General features: G+C 68.0%; 2 protein-coding genes across 7 annotated transcripts; both read left to right on the forward strand.

Moving 5' to 3' along the window:
* MIB2 (MIB E3 ubiquitin protein ligase 2) lies at positions 1-12,151 on the forward strand. Of its 4 annotated transcripts, XM_081144234.1 has the most exons (22): positions 1-177; positions 578-678; positions 1,857-1,947; positions 5,300-5,490; positions 5,700-5,968; positions 6,034-6,205; positions 7,156-7,262; positions 7,368-7,562; positions 7,678-7,820; positions 7,906-8,013; positions 8,975-9,079; positions 9,152-9,314; positions 9,396-9,529; positions 9,626-9,774; positions 9,857-10,013; positions 10,094-10,254; positions 10,357-10,483; positions 10,570-10,803; positions 11,203-11,381; positions 11,453-11,631; positions 11,713-11,778; positions 11,863-12,151. In XM_081144234.1, exons 5-22 carry the CDS (start codon positions 5,722-5,724, stop codon positions 12,099-12,101), a joined length of 2,865 nt encoding a protein of 954 aa, XP_081000360.1. In that variant the 5' UTR covers positions 1-177; positions 578-678; positions 1,857-1,947; positions 5,300-5,490; positions 5,700-5,721; the 3' UTR covers positions 12,102-12,151. The 4 variants fall into 4 exon arrangements, with proteins under 4 accessions (XP_081000360.1, XP_081000359.1, XP_081000361.1 ...); XM_081144233.1 differs by lacking the exon at positions 578-678 and having other exon boundaries at positions 15-177; XM_081144235.1 differs by lacking the exons at positions 1-177; positions 578-678; positions 1,857-1,947; positions 7,906-8,013 and having other exon boundaries at positions 5,421-5,490.
* A 1,378-nt stretch (positions 12,152-13,529) lies between these two features.
* Positions 13,530-15,985, forward strand: MMP23B (matrix metallopeptidase 23B). 3 transcript variants are annotated; one of them, XM_081144613.1, is made up of 8 exons: positions 13,530-13,883; positions 14,165-14,301; positions 14,370-14,509; positions 14,648-14,815; positions 15,088-15,252; positions 15,322-15,432; positions 15,571-15,700; positions 15,779-15,985. In XM_081144613.1, exons 1-8 carry the CDS (start codon positions 13,569-13,571, stop codon positions 15,951-15,953), a joined length of 1,341 nt encoding a protein of 446 aa, XP_081000739.1. In that variant the 5' UTR covers positions 13,530-13,568; the 3' UTR covers positions 15,954-15,985. The 3 variants fall into 3 exon arrangements, with proteins under 3 accessions (XP_081000739.1, XP_081000741.1, XP_081000740.1); XM_081144615.1 differs by having other exon boundaries at positions 15,795-15,985; XM_081144614.1 differs by having other exon boundaries at positions 15,574-15,700.
* The last annotated feature ends 107 nt before the right edge of the window (positions 15,986-16,092 follow it).

Here is a 16,092-nt window from a genome sequence, read left to right on the forward strand (position 1 = left end):
GGGGGTTCGCAGCCTCGGCCGGTGGGAGCGGGCGCGGCGGCGGCGGCGGCGGCGGGGCGGCCCGGCCGGCGGGTGCTGAGTAGCCGGGGCCCCGCGGACCGGCTGCCCGCTGACGGACTCGGCGCTCCTCAGGTGCCCGGAGCTCCCGCGCCGAGCGGGCGGGACGCAAACTTCCGGGCAAGTGGCGGGGTCGACGGTGGCACCGCGGCCGGGGTCGGGGTCGGGGTCGGGCGGCCGCCGGGGCCGGGCGGCTTCCCGAGGAAGGGGTGGAAGGACAGGGGCGGGGCGGCCCCGGGCGCGGGAGCGGGGCCTGGCGCGGGCGCCCGGCCCTGCCCTGCCCGGCGCCCCCGCTCCCCCGCGGGCGGCGCTCCCGGCCTGGGCGCAGCGCGGGGCCCTGAGGGCTGCGGGGCCCGGGCTGCGGGCGCCCCGCTTCCCCGCAGCCGCCCCAGACCCCGGGGAGCCCTGCGGGCAGGAGGCGGGTCCGGGGCCCCGGGCGTCGCGGGCGGGCTCGGGCGTGCGGACGGCGGGCGGCCCCGGGGCCGTCGGGGCGCTAACTGCGCGTCTCCCGCCGCCGCAGGGCTGGGCTCGCGCCGCGTCAGCGCCGGTGCCCCGCGTCCAGGCGTCAGGGCCGCAGCCCAGCAGGCTCGCGGCGGGCCGCGGGGCGACCGCACCGGACAGGTGAGCTCTGGCGGGCCTGCGGCGCGGCGGTTTGCATTTGGCGCTCGCCCGGTGCACCCGTTCCCTCTGCTGCCATGTCACTGGGGTTTTGCTAATGGGGGGGGGCCGAGGGGGCGGCGTTGATAACTAATTCTGCCTCTTCCCCTCGGACCTCAGAACCAATTGAAGAAATAAGCAAAGGTGCCAGACAGACTCCCGGTGGGCACCAGCGGGGCTGGGCATCAGGCAGCCCTGGCAAACCTGGTCCTTCCTGGCGGGTCCCCTCTCGCCATTCCACTGTGGCTTGAATGTCATGATCTCAACCCCGACCCACCGGCCTGGTGCAGTGGTTGGGACAGGACACTCCAGTCTGAGGGATTCCATCTATGGGGTGGGGAATGTCTGGCCCAAGAAATCATTTGGTCTGGCCCTGCCAAGGCAACCGCAGGCGGGACTCGAAATTCAGTAAATCTAGGAGCTTTTTTCATAGCTAATTTTTAAGTTGATAATTTTGTATGGCCTTCGAGTGGTGTTATAAAACAAATGGCCCTTGGCAGAAAAAAGGTTCCCCACCGCTGATCTAGGTGGTGACCACCCTGCACTTCCTTTGGGCCATTCCCCAGCAGGTCTTATGCTGGGCCAAGTCTGGTTTCCTCAGCTGTGACTCAGTCAGGGCTCTCCCCCTTCCCCCAGTATGTCCACCTCTGTCTTGCCAGAGCTGCCACATGACAGGAGCCTGTTGATCGTCCACACCCGGTGTTGATTGCAGCAGAGGCCGCAGCAGCAGGCACTAGGGGTGCAGGGAGGGGAGTGGCTGCCTCTGTCTCTCCCAGTCTCCGCTTCATGCAACTTTATTTTTCTGAATAAAGGCATCTTGCCAACTCCTACCCAAATGTGATTTAATCTTGACGGCGTTTAAGTTTTTCCAATAAAATATTCTCAAGTAGGGGAAGAGCTTCTGTGTACACTGTTCCAGTGCCTGGTTTGTAAAGGGCTCTGCCCCCCCTCCCCCCCACCGGCTGGGGGTTCCTTGTGAAGAGGGGAAGGAGCAGCCGGAAGGCAGAGCAGACCCGAGGCCACCTGTTTGGCTGAGATAAATGCTGAAAGTGTGAAACTGCCTTTTTAAACCAGACTTGCTGGCCGGCTACCTGTTTGGTTTGCTGTGGTCTGTGTCAGTAATGGCTCCTGGTTTCCAACAGGAAATCTTGGTGGTTGAGCAAAATTGTGCCCAGGAAATAGAAGCTAAAGGTCTGGGATGCTGGTGCGAGGCTGGTGTGCGGTCGGTCTAAGGTAAGTTCCAATTTTGCTAAAGCACGTCTGTTGCACAAATCTGGATGCCCTGGCGGCCTTGGGGTTGTTTTGAACCTTCCTAGCGACCGCCTCCGAGGAGGTTTAGGTGCCAGCCATGGACCTGGCCTGTGGACTCTGGGGGAGCTGGCAGAGTACAGTGTTTCTGCCAAAGGAAGAAAAAGAACTCCGTGGGTGAACTTCCCCCTGGAATTGGGGTTCCCTTCCTAGCCCCTGCCTGCTCCTGACCCTGGTCCATTCCCCCACGTGCCACTCCCTCCACATACTCCCTGGTGGGACCTTCTGAGCTGAGGTGCTGAGCTTTCACCCCGGGACCTGATGTCACGTGGAGCCCAACTGGCCATGTGCTGGGCCCCAGGGATGACAGTGACAGAGACCAGGCAAAGACCAGGCAGGGAGGTGGGTGGAGGAAAGTGGTGGAGAGGCCTAGAAAGCCACCTGGCTTACCTCACAGGGTCCTGGGATGCTGTGCTGAGGTGCTTCTGAGGCCTGGGAGCTGGGTGCGACCAACCCTGGCAAATGAGGGGGTAGCAGGCAGGTTTTCCTGGAGGCCCGGCTCGGGCTCCAGGTGATACCATGCTGGACAGAGGTGCTGAAGCAGAGGACAGACCCCAAGACCTCCAGAGATAGGGTGTGGAGAGGCAGTGACAGAGAGGCTCCCAGACCGTGGGTGCCCCCAGAGTGAGATAATCTCTTTTCCACTGTCCTCCTCAAGGGGTGTTGGTCTGGGCAAGAGAAGTGAGATGTGGGAGGGGACCCAAGGCTTCATGTGCCCCACCCAGGGGTGTGCCATGTGAGCTGGTGGGCTCCTGTGAGGGTCAGCCCTGGGAGGATGGTTTCCTGGCTGGGGCTGGAGGAGAACTGACTCACTGTGCTAAAAATACTGGGTGTGAAGACATTAGGTACTGGCCGGAGGCGCCCTGGTAACCCTACCCTGTAACCCCACGTACATTCATTCACCAGCCAAGGCCTGGCCCTGATTTCCCATAGACCCTGCCAGGTGCTCCGACCCCACTCTCCATTCTGTGCCTACCCCCTGAAGGCAGGGCCACACTTGCTCTTCTGTTTAGGGTGCCTCCGCCCCGTGTCTTATTGGAGATGATCCTGTAGCACATGGCCAGTGGATCCATAGGCCAGTAGCCCGGCAGGCTGGCCAAGCAGGCTGAGGCCGGCTCACAGGAGATGACACCATGGGCTGTGACCATAGCACTGGCTAATGGCTCTGGGTCCTTTCCTGCCTGAGTCTTTATCTGAGTGTGAGGCCAGTTTCCAGGTTCCGCATTTGGAGTGCCCCTGTAAGCAGGAATCTTCAGCTGAGCCTGTGTGTCCACAGTTGTCTGCTTGGAAAGAGGCCACTCTGGCCAACTGCAGCTCAACAGGTGCATTTGGGCAGGGAGGAGGGTGTGTGTGGGTCTGGCAGAGGTCTGCAGCTGGGCGAGGTTTGGGATGGGGCCTGTGCCATAAGGGACAGTGATACCACCCTGCCAGCAGGCCACACCCAGGCTGGTGCTACTTAGCCAGTGTCAGACACGTGTGGCAGCTGCTGATGGGGAGCCATCAGGCAGGCTGCTGAGGCCACGTGGGTGGCCTGTCATACCTGACTGCCAAGGTGGCAGCCACAGGACCCCTCCCCTCGTCTGGGGCTTGCTGGTACGAGTCAGGGCATTCTCACGGTCATTCTGGATGTGGGCACTTTTGCTGCGGCAGGTCTAGGCGTGGCTGTGCCCTGTAGAAGGACCAGAAGCCCTTGTTGCTGGAGACTGCTGGGGCCTGGGGCCTTGGGCCTTGGTGCTCATCTCTACAGAGACCACAGAGGGGAGGGCAGGCCAGGCCACGGCAGAGGGATGGTGTGGCCCAAGAGTTGAGGCTGTCCGGGTGAATCAGCAATGGGTAGTGTCTGAGGAAAGGCTCCTAATTAGCCAGTGGGTCAGAAAGGTTCGTCGTTTTCAAAATGTCCACCTGTCTGTAGAAGCCCTGGAGTCCTGGGCAGGGGGAAGAAGGAGCCTTCACAGAGACCTTGCGTGGGGAGAAGGGGAGTTTGCAGAAGACCAAGCTGGCTGAGCGGTCTGTACCCCTGAGAACCCAAGGGGTCTTTCGCTTGCACCCGCATGCGGGGCATGGACTGTGAACCCAGTCCACCCTGTGCTGGAGGCAGGCCTTAGAGGTGGGTGGGGCAGAGGCGGACATCAGATGACCTTGGGACTTGGGCCTCTGCTGCTGGCTGGAGCAGGACTGGGCAGGGCAAAGCCTGGCCACTGCCTCTACTCACTGCCTGTCTGCGGGGCCAAAGTGTCTCCTGAGCTGGCAAGGCCTGGGATGCTGAGTGTTAGACTGGGGGTGTGGCAGGGGCCAGGACCCTAGAGTGGAGAGGTGATGTGGCTTTCCTTCCTGGACTGGCCTCAGTGCCCAGTGGCTATATAGGGCCACTGAACCTTCATAGGAGCTGGCAGCAACCCAACAGCACCCTAGTCAGCCTCAGGGTCTCCCTCTGGCCTCCCACAAGCTGTGTAGCCAGATTGCTGGGGTCACACCCAGCCCTGTCTCAAGCAGTGCCCCACCATGTCTTCCCCAGCTGCAGAGTCTTGACCCTACATGAGGTCCTGCTCCATCCCACAGGCACAGTCTCCAAAAATGGAGTGGTGACTGCTGCCTTCCGTCCTAGGAGTCCCTCGGCCTTCCTTCAGGTCCTTTTGATTTTCTCTCTTAACCGTCTCCCAAGTCCATTCATGTTGCTAAAGAAACTATATTGAAGAACCACATAATGAGAGAGGGACAGGTCCTAAGTGAGCCCAGTTTGCGAGGGGAATGGTCATGCATTTCCGGGTCAGGAAATTGTACCTCCCTGGTCTTGGAGCCCCCTTGGCTGCCTCTGCCACTGTCTCCCCGACTCCAGCACCTGGGATTAGTTTGTCCTGTTTGTGACCTTCCTGTAAATGGAACCAGTTTTGGGCATGTGGCTGCTTTCCTTCAACATGTGTGTCTGAAGTTCACCTCCCAACCGCTGCTAGTGGAGTGGGGTGGGTTCCTGCTCTCTTAGGGCTGGATCACCCGGTTCACCCTGGAGGGCCCTGGGGAGGGTGCTTGGTACACACCTGGAGCAGCCAGGCCAGGGTTCTCCAGAGAAGGCCTGCGGGGCCGTGGGGGGGCTCACATGGTGAGCAGCGGCCTGGTGACCAACCCTGTGTGGTTTAGTTGTTGGGTGGCCCCCATTCCAGTGTTTTCCCTGTTTCCTATGGGGTATCTGCTCTGTTCGCCCTTCTCAAGTGGTGGGTACAAGTCCTTGGCGGGATGTGGGACTGCAAACAGGCCCGGCTGGGTGTCCCCACCTTTTCAGGCTCAGCGGCGTCTTGATGAGCAGCTGTTCTGAGCCGTACCGCAGACCATCCCCCGGTGAGCGGTATTGTCTGTCGTCTTCTCAGCGTGGCTGACCTCATTGCTGCCTGGGAGTCAAGTCCCCCCGTTCTCAGACAGACACCCAGACGGGACCTGCTAGTGGGCGTTTGCTGAGGGGACCTCCCCTGCCAGGTTTGCCCCCTGGGTCCTCTCACGGGGACTGCCCCCCACTCCAGCCCCCCACAGGGCAGGGTCTCAGAGCGGCTGGAGGGCCCTTTCAAAGAGGCGTCCACCCACCTCGGGGCTGCTCTCCCGCGCGGCCCCACCCCAGCTCTCCCGGTGGGTGCCCGTCCCGCGTCCTCTGGCAGCCCTGTGTGGCCTGAGGGTGCCCCCGCCTGCAGGTCCCGGAGCAGCGCCGCCGCCATGGACCCGGACCCGCAGGCGGGCGTGCAGGTGGGCATGCGCGTGGTGCGCGGCGTGGACTGGAAGTGGGGCCAGCAGGACGGCGGCGAGGGCGGCGTGGGCACGGTGGTGGAGCTCGGCCGCCACGGCAGCCCCTCGACCCCCGACCGCACCGTGGTGGTGCAGTGGGACCACGGCACCCGCACCAACTACCGCGCGGGCTACCAGGGCGCGCACGACCTGCTGCTCTACGACAACGCGCAGATCGGTGCGTGCGCGGGGCGGGCGGGGGGCGGGGCGCGCCCACCCGCCCTGACCCTGCCCCGCCCCCAGGCGTGCGGCACCCCAACATCATCTGCGACTGCTGCAAGAAGCACGGGCTGCGGGGCATGCGCTGGAAGTGCCGCGTCTGCGTGGACTACGACCTGTGCACGCAGTGCTACCTGAACGGCAGGCACGACCTCACCCACGCCTTCGAGCGCTACGAGACGGCCCACTCACGCCCGTGAGTCCCGCCGCGCCCCTGCGGCCGCGCCGCCCGCGGGGCCCCGGCGAGCACCTCCGACGCCCGACCGGGCCTTGGCCCTGGAGGACTGCAGCTGCCTCCCACTAACTATTCCCCAGGGGCAGGTCAAGGCCTTCCTGAGCCATTTCCTTGAAGAGTGGCCCGAGTCATGGTCACTCCGGAGCCTGGGCGTTGACACCAGCCCCATCCGCTGGGGAAGGCACCCATGTCCACTGAGCAGGTTTGCAGAGGGCGGTGCCATGGATGGGATCTCCTCTCTCCTGCAACCACCCCCGAGCTAGGCGTGGCTCCCCGGTGTAGCCATGACAGGGCACTGAGGGTGTCCTGTGTCCTGTGTGTGACCATGCGCCAGCATTGGCGGTGGAAGCCCTAGGCCCAGCAGTGGGCAGCCCACACTGGGGGCCAGCCCGGGCACAGCTGGGGAGGAGCTGTTGGTCTGGCTGGAAGGCTCCTTTGCTGTGGTGGGGGGATCAGGCTGGGTATAAGGCCCCTGAGTTGGGGTGGGCACCCAGAGGCACCGTCCCCTGTCCCCTTGTCCCCTTGACACTCCCCACACGTGTGGCCAGAGGCAGAGCAGGGGTCAGTTGTCTGGGCACATGTGGCCAAGCGTGCATTCCCCGTTCCTCCATTATCCACACACTGAGCCTCCCTGGACTGGGCCCTGCGTGGAACTTAGGGCTTCCAGCTCTTTGGGAGGCAACAGGTGTTGGGTGAATGCACACAGGCCGTGCTGTGAGGGTGGGCCCGGGTGCCCTCCCAGCCTGGCACCAGGAAGGGTCAGCAGATACTCCAGGCCCACCATGCAGAGGGCATTGAACTGCTTGGCCTGCAGTCCTGGGCCCTGGGCAGGAGGAGCAAGGCTGGGCAGAGCAGAGGGCCTGAGCCCTCACACCGCCATCCTGCATAGCCCAGGACACACTCTCTTGCAGGGTCACGCTTGGTCCCCGCCAGGGCCTCCCAAGGATCCCACTGAGGGGCATCTTCCAGGGGGCGAAGGTGGTGCGGGGCCCCGACTGGGAGTGGGGCTCGCAGGATGGTGAGCGGGATTCCAGGGTGGGAAGGTAAGGGTTGGGCTGGTGCTGGCCATGGCTGTACCTTGTGGCACGGGCTTAGCCTGCTAGTGGGGCCACTGTCTCTCCAGGAGGGGAAGGGAAGCCAGGTCGAGTGGTAGACATTCGTGGCTGGGATGTGGAGACGGGCCGGAGTGTGGCCAGCGTAACATGGGCCGATGGCACCACCAACGTGTACCGCGTGGGTCACAAGGGCAAGGTCGACCTCAAGTGTGTGGGCGAGGCGGCCGGAGGCTTCTACTACAAGGATCACCTCCCGAGGCTTGGTAAGGGCTGCCCAGCTGCTGTTCTGCCCTGGCTGAACCTGGGATGGTGCTGGGGGAAGGCCAGGGAGGGGCAGGGAGGGGAGCTGCCTGAGCTGGGCCTGCCGCCTGCCTCCAGGCAAGCCAGCAGAGCTGCAGCGCAGGGTGAGTGCTGATGGCCAGCCCTTCCAGCCCGGGGACAAGGTTAAGTGTCTGCTGGACACAGACGTCCTGAGGGAGATGCAGGAAGGCCATGGCGGGTGGAACCCCAAGATGGCGGAGGTGAGCTGCCCCGCCCATTAGCCCTGTGCCCTCCCCTCCCCACATCCCCCGGACCCTTAGCCACAGCCTCCACGACCCGCCACAGTTTATCGGACAGACGGGCACCGTGCACCGCATCACAGACCGTGGGGACGTGCGTGTGCAGTTCAGCCACGAGACCCGCTGGACCTTCCACCCTGGGGCTCTCACCAAGGTGCATGGGGGGCTGGGCCAAGCCCCATCCACTAGCTTCTACACCCCCTCCATGGACCTGCTCAGTTCTGAAGGAGGGCGTGGAGGGCCCTGGGGGGACCCAGCGCGAAGGGACACAGGAGGGCAAGGCACTGGGAGTTGGGAGCTGGGCAGGGCCAAAGGGCACCACCACAGCTCTATGGGCCGGAGGCCACATGGTTGGTTTATTTTCAAAAATGCTCCCATGGGGCCTATGTGGGGAGGCCCCTTAGGACTGAGGGCGATGCTTGGTCCAGGCGGTGGGCTGGAGAAGCATTTGGGAAGCAGGATTTCACAGATGGGCAGTGGAGGAGGTGGGAGGTCGATGGGGGGCTGGGGGGGGGGCATCCACAGATGGGGGCCCTGGGAAGGAGTGGGTGTCAGGAAGGCGACGTGCCATCACTCAGCTCAGGACCAGAAGGACCTTCAAGGAGGGTGTGTGTGGGGTCATGAGACAGGTGGTTTGTAGAATGAATCCTGTGCAGGTGAGGGCACAGGTGCAGGGGAAGCTGCCAAGAAAGGTTCGGGGGTGCGGGAGTGGGCCCTGATCCCACCTCGCATGCTGTTCTGGCCGTCCCCTGGTCATGCTGGGGCCACACCCCCACGCCCTTCTAGCGTGCCCTTGACTGTGCTTCCTGCACACCCGTCCACGTGCAGGGACAGGCCCGCTCTGGGCTTCTCACCAGCCCAGATCTGGTTTCTGTCTGGTCTGGAGGCACCGCTGGCCACTGCCTCTTCAGCTGTCACCCCCTTGACACTGGGGCTGGGCTACCCAGGACCAGCCTGGTCACCAGTGGCCATTGTCCAGCCAGACCCTCTGGTCAGGGGCTAGGGTCCAGTTCAGGCTTGCCTATCCTGTGGAGCTTGATGGGGGTGCCTCCTGCTCCATGACCCTGGGCAGCCGCACTGGTCTGGGGGCCCCCTCACAGGCCTCTCTCACTCAGATCAACTCCTTCTGGGTGGGTGACGTGGTGCGGGTCATCGACGACCTTGACACGGCGAAGCGGCTGCAGGCCGGGCACGGCGAGTGGACAGACGACATGGCGCCTGTGAGACCCCCTTCCTTCCCCCACCTCCCCCACCCCCAAGCAGACTGGCCTGTGACTCCGTCCTCTCCTCAGGCCCTGGGCCACATTGGGAAGGTGGTGAAGGTTTTCGGAGACGGGAACCTGCGTGTGGCAGTGGGTGGTCAGCTGTGGACCTTCAGCCCCTCTTGCCTGGTGGCCTATCGGCCCGAGGAGGATGCCAACCTGGACGTGGCTGAGCGCGCCAGGAAGAACAAAAGTGCGGGCACCCAGCAAGGCCACCGGTGGGAGGCAGGGCTGCCCCTGGCCACTGCTTAATCTCAGCCCCCATCCACCCCAGGCTCCCTGAGCGTTGCCCTGGACAAGCTTCGAGCCCAGAAGAGTGACCTGGAGCATCCAGGGAGGCTGGTGGTGGAGGTGGCCCTGGGCAGTGTGGCCCAGGCTCTGGACCTGCTGCGGAGGCACCCTGAGCAGGCAGGCTCCCAAGACCTCACCCTCACCCCCATGCTCAGGGCCAGCCCCAGGGAGGGCGCAGAGGGCCACGAACTGACCTGCTGGTGCTCTCCACAGGTGGACACCAAGAACCAGGGCAGGACCGCCCTGCAGGTGGCTGCCTATCTAGGCCAGGTGGAGCTGCTGCGCCTGCTGCTGCAGGCCCGGGCGGACATGGACCTCCCAGATGAGGAGGGCAACACGGCTCTGCACTACGCGGCCCTGGGGTAAGGCCCTGCGGGTGCGGTGGAGACTGGGCCTGCATTTCCGCCAATGGGCACAGCACCCTCTGGTCTCCTCTCCCGTCAGGAACCAGCCTGAGGCTGCCCGCTTGCTCCTGAGTTCAGGGTGCCAGGCCAGTGCTCTTAATGGCACCCGGAGCACAGCACTGCACGTGGCCGTGCAGAGGGGCTTCCTGGAGGTGGTGAGGGTCCTGTGTGAACTGGGCTGTGACGTCAACCTGCCAGTGAGTGCTGAGTCCCCAGGTCCTATCCCTGTGGTCAAGGAGATCTGCTGCCCAGTGACCACTTGGCCCACCACTGACAGGATGCCCACGCGAACACGCCCCTGCACTACGCCATCTCCGCGGGCCCTGGTGCCAGTGGCATTGTGGAGGTCCTTACTGAGATGCCGGGCATCGACGTCACTGCCACCAACAGCCAAGGCTTCACCTTGCTGCACCATGCGTCCCTCAAGGGCCACACGCTGTGAGTGTGGGGTGGGCACACAGCCAGGAGCCAGGCTCCAGCTACGCTGCTGGGCTGCTCTGGGGACACCCCCAACCCAGACCCATCTCCCTGCCCCCACAGAGCTGTCAGGAGGATCCTGGCTTGGGCTCGGCAGCTGGTGGACGCCAAGAAAGAGGACGGCTTCACGGCCCTGCATCTGGCCGCCCTCAACAACCACCGGGAGGTGGCCCAAACCCTCATCCAAGAGGTGCAGGCACACGGTCCCCAGCTGGCGCAGGGAGTGGGTGTTGGGGCCCAGGGGGTCCCTGGCTGAGCCTGTGCCCCAACCCCCAGGGCCGCTGTGATGTGAATGTTCGAAACCGAAAGCTCCAGTCCCCGCTGCACCTGGCTGTGCAGCAGGCCCACGTGGGGCTGGTGCCGCTGCTGGTGGACGCGGGCTGCAGCGTGGACGCCGAGGACGAGGAGGGAGACACCGCCCTGCACGTGGCGCTGCAGCGTCATCAGCAGCTGCCCCTGGTGGTGGATGGGGCCAGGGGGGACCCAGGGACTTTGCAGCTGCTGTCCAGGGTGAGGAGGCGTGGGTCTGGCTGCAGGCAGGACCTGAGCGCTCACTTCCACTGAGGGTGACCTTTGGGAGCCGGGCCCTCTGGGGGTGGGGCAGCCCCAGGACTGCGGTTTTGCAGGTGTCTCCTGCCCATCGTCAGTGTGGCCAGCACGCCTGCAATTCTGTGCTTCTGACCGGCCTGGGCCAGGGGTGTGTGTGTGACTGTCTGGGGGGAGGGGGCTCAAGTTCGCCCCCCCAGGTGCTGTTCGGGCTGCCTGCGTTCCAGGGGCCTCAGGCCAAGGGGGTCGCGCCTCTGCCCCGGCCTCGGGCAGGTGGTGCCCGCAGAGGCTCCGTCAGGTCGGCGCTCCCTGACCTGACGCGGCCTCGGGCCCGCCGGCCCTCACCGGCCTGTCTGCGCCCAGCTGCAGGCCTCGGGGCTGCCGGCCAGCGCGGAGCTGACTGTGGGCGCGGCGGTCGCCTGCTTCCTGGCGCTGGAGGGCGCGGACGTGAGCTACACCAACCACCGCGGCCGCTGCCCGCTGGACCTGGCGGCCGAGGGCCGCGTGCTCAAGGCCCTGCAGGGCTGCGCGCAGCGCTTCCGGTGAGCCCGGCGCGGTGGGGGGCGGCGCCCGGCCCCGGGGCGGCCCTTTCAAGCCCCTTCCTCCAACGCAGGGAGCGGCAGGCGGGCGGCGCGGCCCCGGGGCCCAGGCCCGCGCTCAGCGCCCCCGACGCCCTGGCGAACCCGCCCGCGGCCGCGCCCTCGGGGCCGGAGCCCGCCGAGTGCCTGGTGTGCTCCGAGCCGGCGCTGCTGGTGCTGTTCTCGCCCTGCCAGCACCGCACCGTGTGCGAGGGTGAGCGCGGGGCGGGCCCGGCCTGGGGGGGGGGGGGCGGCCCCGCCCCGCCGCCGCGCCCCAACCGCACGCTCCCCGCAGAGTGCGCGCGCAGGATGAAGAAGTGCCTCAGGTGCCAGGCGGTCATCGGCCAGAAGCTGCGGCCAGGTGGGCGGCGGGGCGGGCTCGGGCTCCGCGGGGGCGCCCCCTCGGGTGCCCGGGGCCGCGCCTGACCCGCCCCGCCGCCCGCAGACGGCTCGGAGGTGAGCGGCGCGGCGCCCGCGGCCTGCGCGCCGCGGCAGCTGGTGGAGGAGCTGCAGCGCCGCTACCGGCAGATGGAGGAGCGCATCACGTGCCCCATCTGCATCGACAGCCACATCCGCCTCGTGTTCCAGTGCGGCCACGGCGCCTGCGCGCCCTGCGGCGCCGCGCTCAGCGCCTGCCCCATCTGCCGCCAGCCCGTGCGCGACCGCATCCCCATCTTCGTGTAGCCGCCGCCCCGCGCGCCCGCGCTCTGTGTTTTATAAAAAGATTCACGGACTCTGCCGCCTGGTGCCTGCCTTGGGGGGGCGCGAGCGGGTCTGGGCCTCCTGCTCCGCAGACAGACAGACAGACGAGCCTCGGGCCCGCCCCGCCCGGGGTCCCGCCCCCCGCGGCTCGCTCACCCGGGCTGCCTGGACCGGCCCCTCCGGCCCCTCCGCGGAGCAGCCCAGCTGTGGCCTGTGCGTCGGCCGGACGCCCCGCCCCGCCCCCTCCCGACCCAAGCACCCGGCGCTTCCCAGGGCTTCGGGATCCAGACCCATCCTCCAGACCCCTCGGGGCGCAGGCCCCCTCCCCACCCCTCCTTTCTGCTGGGCGGGCGATGGGAACCGGCTTGGACCGAAGCAGGACCCAGTTCTTGCTGCGAGCTCTGGGGTCCTGGTTAAGCCGGGCAGGGGCGGGATGTCTGTTTTGGGCCGGGAGGACCGGCAGGGGCTCAGGGCCGGGAGGGCAGCATTGTTGGGCCAGTATTTAGCCACAGAGGGGGGCGCTGCCCGGCGGGCTCAGCAGCGGCGCTTTCCAAGAACCACCCGAATCGCTCCCCCAGAGCCTGGCGGCTGCTCGCCAGGCCCTTGGCGCTGACCCCGCTGGCCCAGGGCACCACTGTCACCCTGGGCTCAAGGCCTGGATGGACTATGGGGAGGGCCAGGGCCCTCGGCCTCGTCTGGCCCAATGCCTCCCACCCCTCGGCCAACATCCCCCACCTCCAGCTCCCACGCCCCTCCCCTCCCCCAGCCCACTTCCCCGGGGATCCCGGTTCCCCCTGCCCCGAGGCGCCCTTGCCAACACCCCTCCTGGCTGGACTCCTCGCCCTGGCACAGCCTGAAGGACGTCCCGTCGAGTCTTGGGCCTCAGGACACCGTCCCCCACCTCCCACCCAGGACCACTCCAGACTTGGGCCCTGCGCCCAGCTCCTTACGGCCCCTGGCCCCGTGCGCCGTCCCCCACGGGGCACCCTCAGCGGCCTCTTCCAGCTCTCGGTGGGACCCCTGCAGGTCCCCCTCCCTCCCCCTGGCGCCATCCCCAGGCCGCCTACCCCGCCTCTCTTCCCCTTCAGCCGCTTGTACTCACTTGCCACGTCCCCTCCCGATGTGTCCCCGCCCCTCTCGCGGGGACCCTGGCGGGCCAGCGCCGGCGGGGACGTGTCCCGGGCTGGCCTGGCTGGAGGCTCCACCGCCCGGTCGGTGTGGAGGGGACTGGGGGGATTCCACGGAGGAAAAAGCCACCGGGCCATCCCGCCCCAGCAGTTTAGGACCCCAGCTGACCCTCCTCGCCCGCCCCGAACCCCGGCGTCTGTCCCTCCCTGACGGCCGGGGACCTCCGCGCTCCCCCCCCCCCCGCCCCAGTGTCCCCGCCCAGCAGGCGCTGCCCGGGGCCACTGCCACCGGCCGGCAGGCCCGGGGTCCCCGCGCGCAGCGATGGCCAGCTGGTTTCCTTCAGGGGCGGGCGCCCCCGCCTCCCCGCCCCCACCGCGGGGCTGTAATCGGAGCCGCAGCGCCTCCCCCGGCTCCTCGCGCTCAGGCGGGTCCCGCAGCCCACGCGCCCGGAGCCCCCACAGCAAGTCCGCAGGCGCCATGGCCCGCGGGGCCTGCGTCCCCTGGGCGTCGTCGGGGGCCCGCCCGCGGGCCGGCCGGCTGGGGGCCGCGCTGGGCGCCCTGGGCCTGCTGTCGGCGCTCGTGCTGCTGGTCCGCCTGGGGGCCCCCGGCGCCCGGCCCGCCGCGAGCGCAGCGCAGGTGAGTCCCTCCCTGCGGCCCACGCGTGCCCGTGAGTCCCCGGTGCCTGGGGGCGGGGGCCGGCGTCTGCCCCCAGCTCCCCCCACGGCCACCCGGCTGGTCGGTGGGAACCTTCCCTTCTTGGCCGCGAGGGCGACACTCGCCCGCTTGGGGTAGAAAACCCAGAACACGCAGGAAACTGAAATGCGGGGAGTCAGGGCCCCCCCAACTCCCAGTCCCTCCGTCGCGGTCCGGGCTTGGGCTGCGCCTACTGGCTCCCCAAGCACTTGCTTCCCTCGAAGGGAGACGCCCCGCCCCGACCCGCGGGCGTCCTCAGCACCCCGGGGCGCAGCCCGCTGCCCCCCCAGGCGCCCCGCAGACGCCGCTACACGCTGACCCCGGCCCGGCTGCGCTGGGACCACTTCAACCTCACGTACAGGTGCGACCCTGGCCCGGGGGGGCGCGGCGGCAGCCTGGCCGTCACCCCTGACCTCGACCCCGCCCCAGGGTCCTCTCCTTCCCGCGGAACCTGCTGAGCCCCAGCGAGACCCGGCGCGGCCTGGCCGCCGCCTTCCGCATGTGGAGCGACGTGTCCCCCTTCAGCTTCCGCGAGGTGGCCCCCGAGCAGCCCAGCGACCTGCGGATAGGTGAGCGCCCCCGCCCGCCCGCGCCCCCGCCCCGCCCGCGCCCCCGAGCCCCCGCCCCGCCCCCGCCCCGCCCGCGCCCCCGCCCCGCCCGCGCCCCCGAGCCCCCGCCCCGCCCGTCCTCAGCCCCGGGCCCCGCAGGCTTCTACCCCGCCAACCACACGGACTGCCTGGCGTCCGCGCTGCACCACTGCTTCGACGGCCCCACGGGCGAGCTGGCCCACGCCTTCTTCCCCCCGCACGGCGGCATCCACTTCGACGACAGCGAGTACTGGGTCCTGGGCCCCACGCGCTACAGCTGGAAGAAAGGTGACGGCAGGCGCGCCGCGCGTGGGAGCCTCGCACCCCGGTGGTCCCGGCCGAGGGCTGGGGGCCGGGCTGCGGTTGGGGGTCCAGCGGGCGGGGGGAGGTGGGGGTGCTGAGGGGCCGCAGGCCTGTTCCAGGCGCTCTGACCCCGCTCCCCACGCCGCGGGAGACGAGCCGAGCCGGTCCCCGCGGGTGAGCCCCGCGCCGGCCGGGAGCAGCGCAGACGGGCGGCCGGGGGAGGGCGGCCGGGCCGGCGCTGACCCGCGGGCCCGCAGGCGTGTGGCTCACCGACCTGGTGCACGTGGCGGCCCACGAGATCGGCCACGCGCTGGGCCTCATGCACTCGCAGCACGGCCGCGCGCTCATGCACCTGAACGCCACGCTGCGCGGCTGGACGGCGCTGTCGCAGGACGAGCTGTGGGGGCTGCACCGGCTCTACGGTGGGTGCGGGCGGCGGGCGGGCGGGGTGCGGGGTGCGGGCAGGTCTGAGGTCAGCCCCCCCCCCCCAGGCTGCCTGGACCGGCTGTTCGTGTGCGCGTCCTGGGCGCGGAGGGGTTTCTGCGACGCCCGCCAGCGGCTCATGAAGAGGCTCTGCCCCAGCAGCTGCGACTTCTGCTACGGTGCGGCCAGCCCCGGGGCGGGGCGGGGGGGGGGGCGGTCCGGGGCCGGGGCGGGGCGGGGCGGGGGGTGGGGTCCTGGGGCGGGGCCGGGGGCGGCCGGTCCCGGGGCGGGGCGCTGACGGCCCTTCCCCGCCCCAGCAGAGTTCCCCTTCCCCACCGTGGCCGCCACCGCGCCGCCCCCCAGGACCAAAACCAGGCTGGTGTCCGAGGGCAGGAACGTGACCTTCCGCTGCGGCCGGAAGATCGCCCACAAGAAGGGCAAAGTGCAGTGAGTGACCCCCCGGCGGCGCGGGCGGCGCGGACCCTGCCCAGCCCTCGCCCTCGCGCCCTGCGCCTCCCTCCGCAGCTGGTACAAGGACCAGGAGCCCCTGGAGTTCTCCTACCCCGGCTACCTGGCGCTGGGCGAGGCGCAGCTGAGCATCGTGGCCAACGCCATCAACGAGGGCACCTACACCTGCGTGGTGCGCCGGCGGCAGCGCGTGCTCAGCACCTTCTCCTGGCGAGTCCGCCTGCGCGCCTGAGCGCCGCCCCCATAAAGCGCTTCCTCCTCCCACTTCCTCGCACTTTCTCTCGCTCTCGGCTCCGCGCCCCTTCTTGGGAGGGCGGTGACCGGCCTCGCGCCTCGTGGGGTGGGGCCGTCTAGACCGGGTGCTGCTGCGT

This window comes from Miniopterus schreibersii (assembly GCF_964146895.1).
Source record: "Miniopterus schreibersii genome assembly, chromosome: 8".
Classification (NCBI taxonomy): Eukaryota; Metazoa; Chordata; class Mammalia; order Chiroptera; family Miniopteridae; genus Miniopterus; species Miniopterus schreibersii.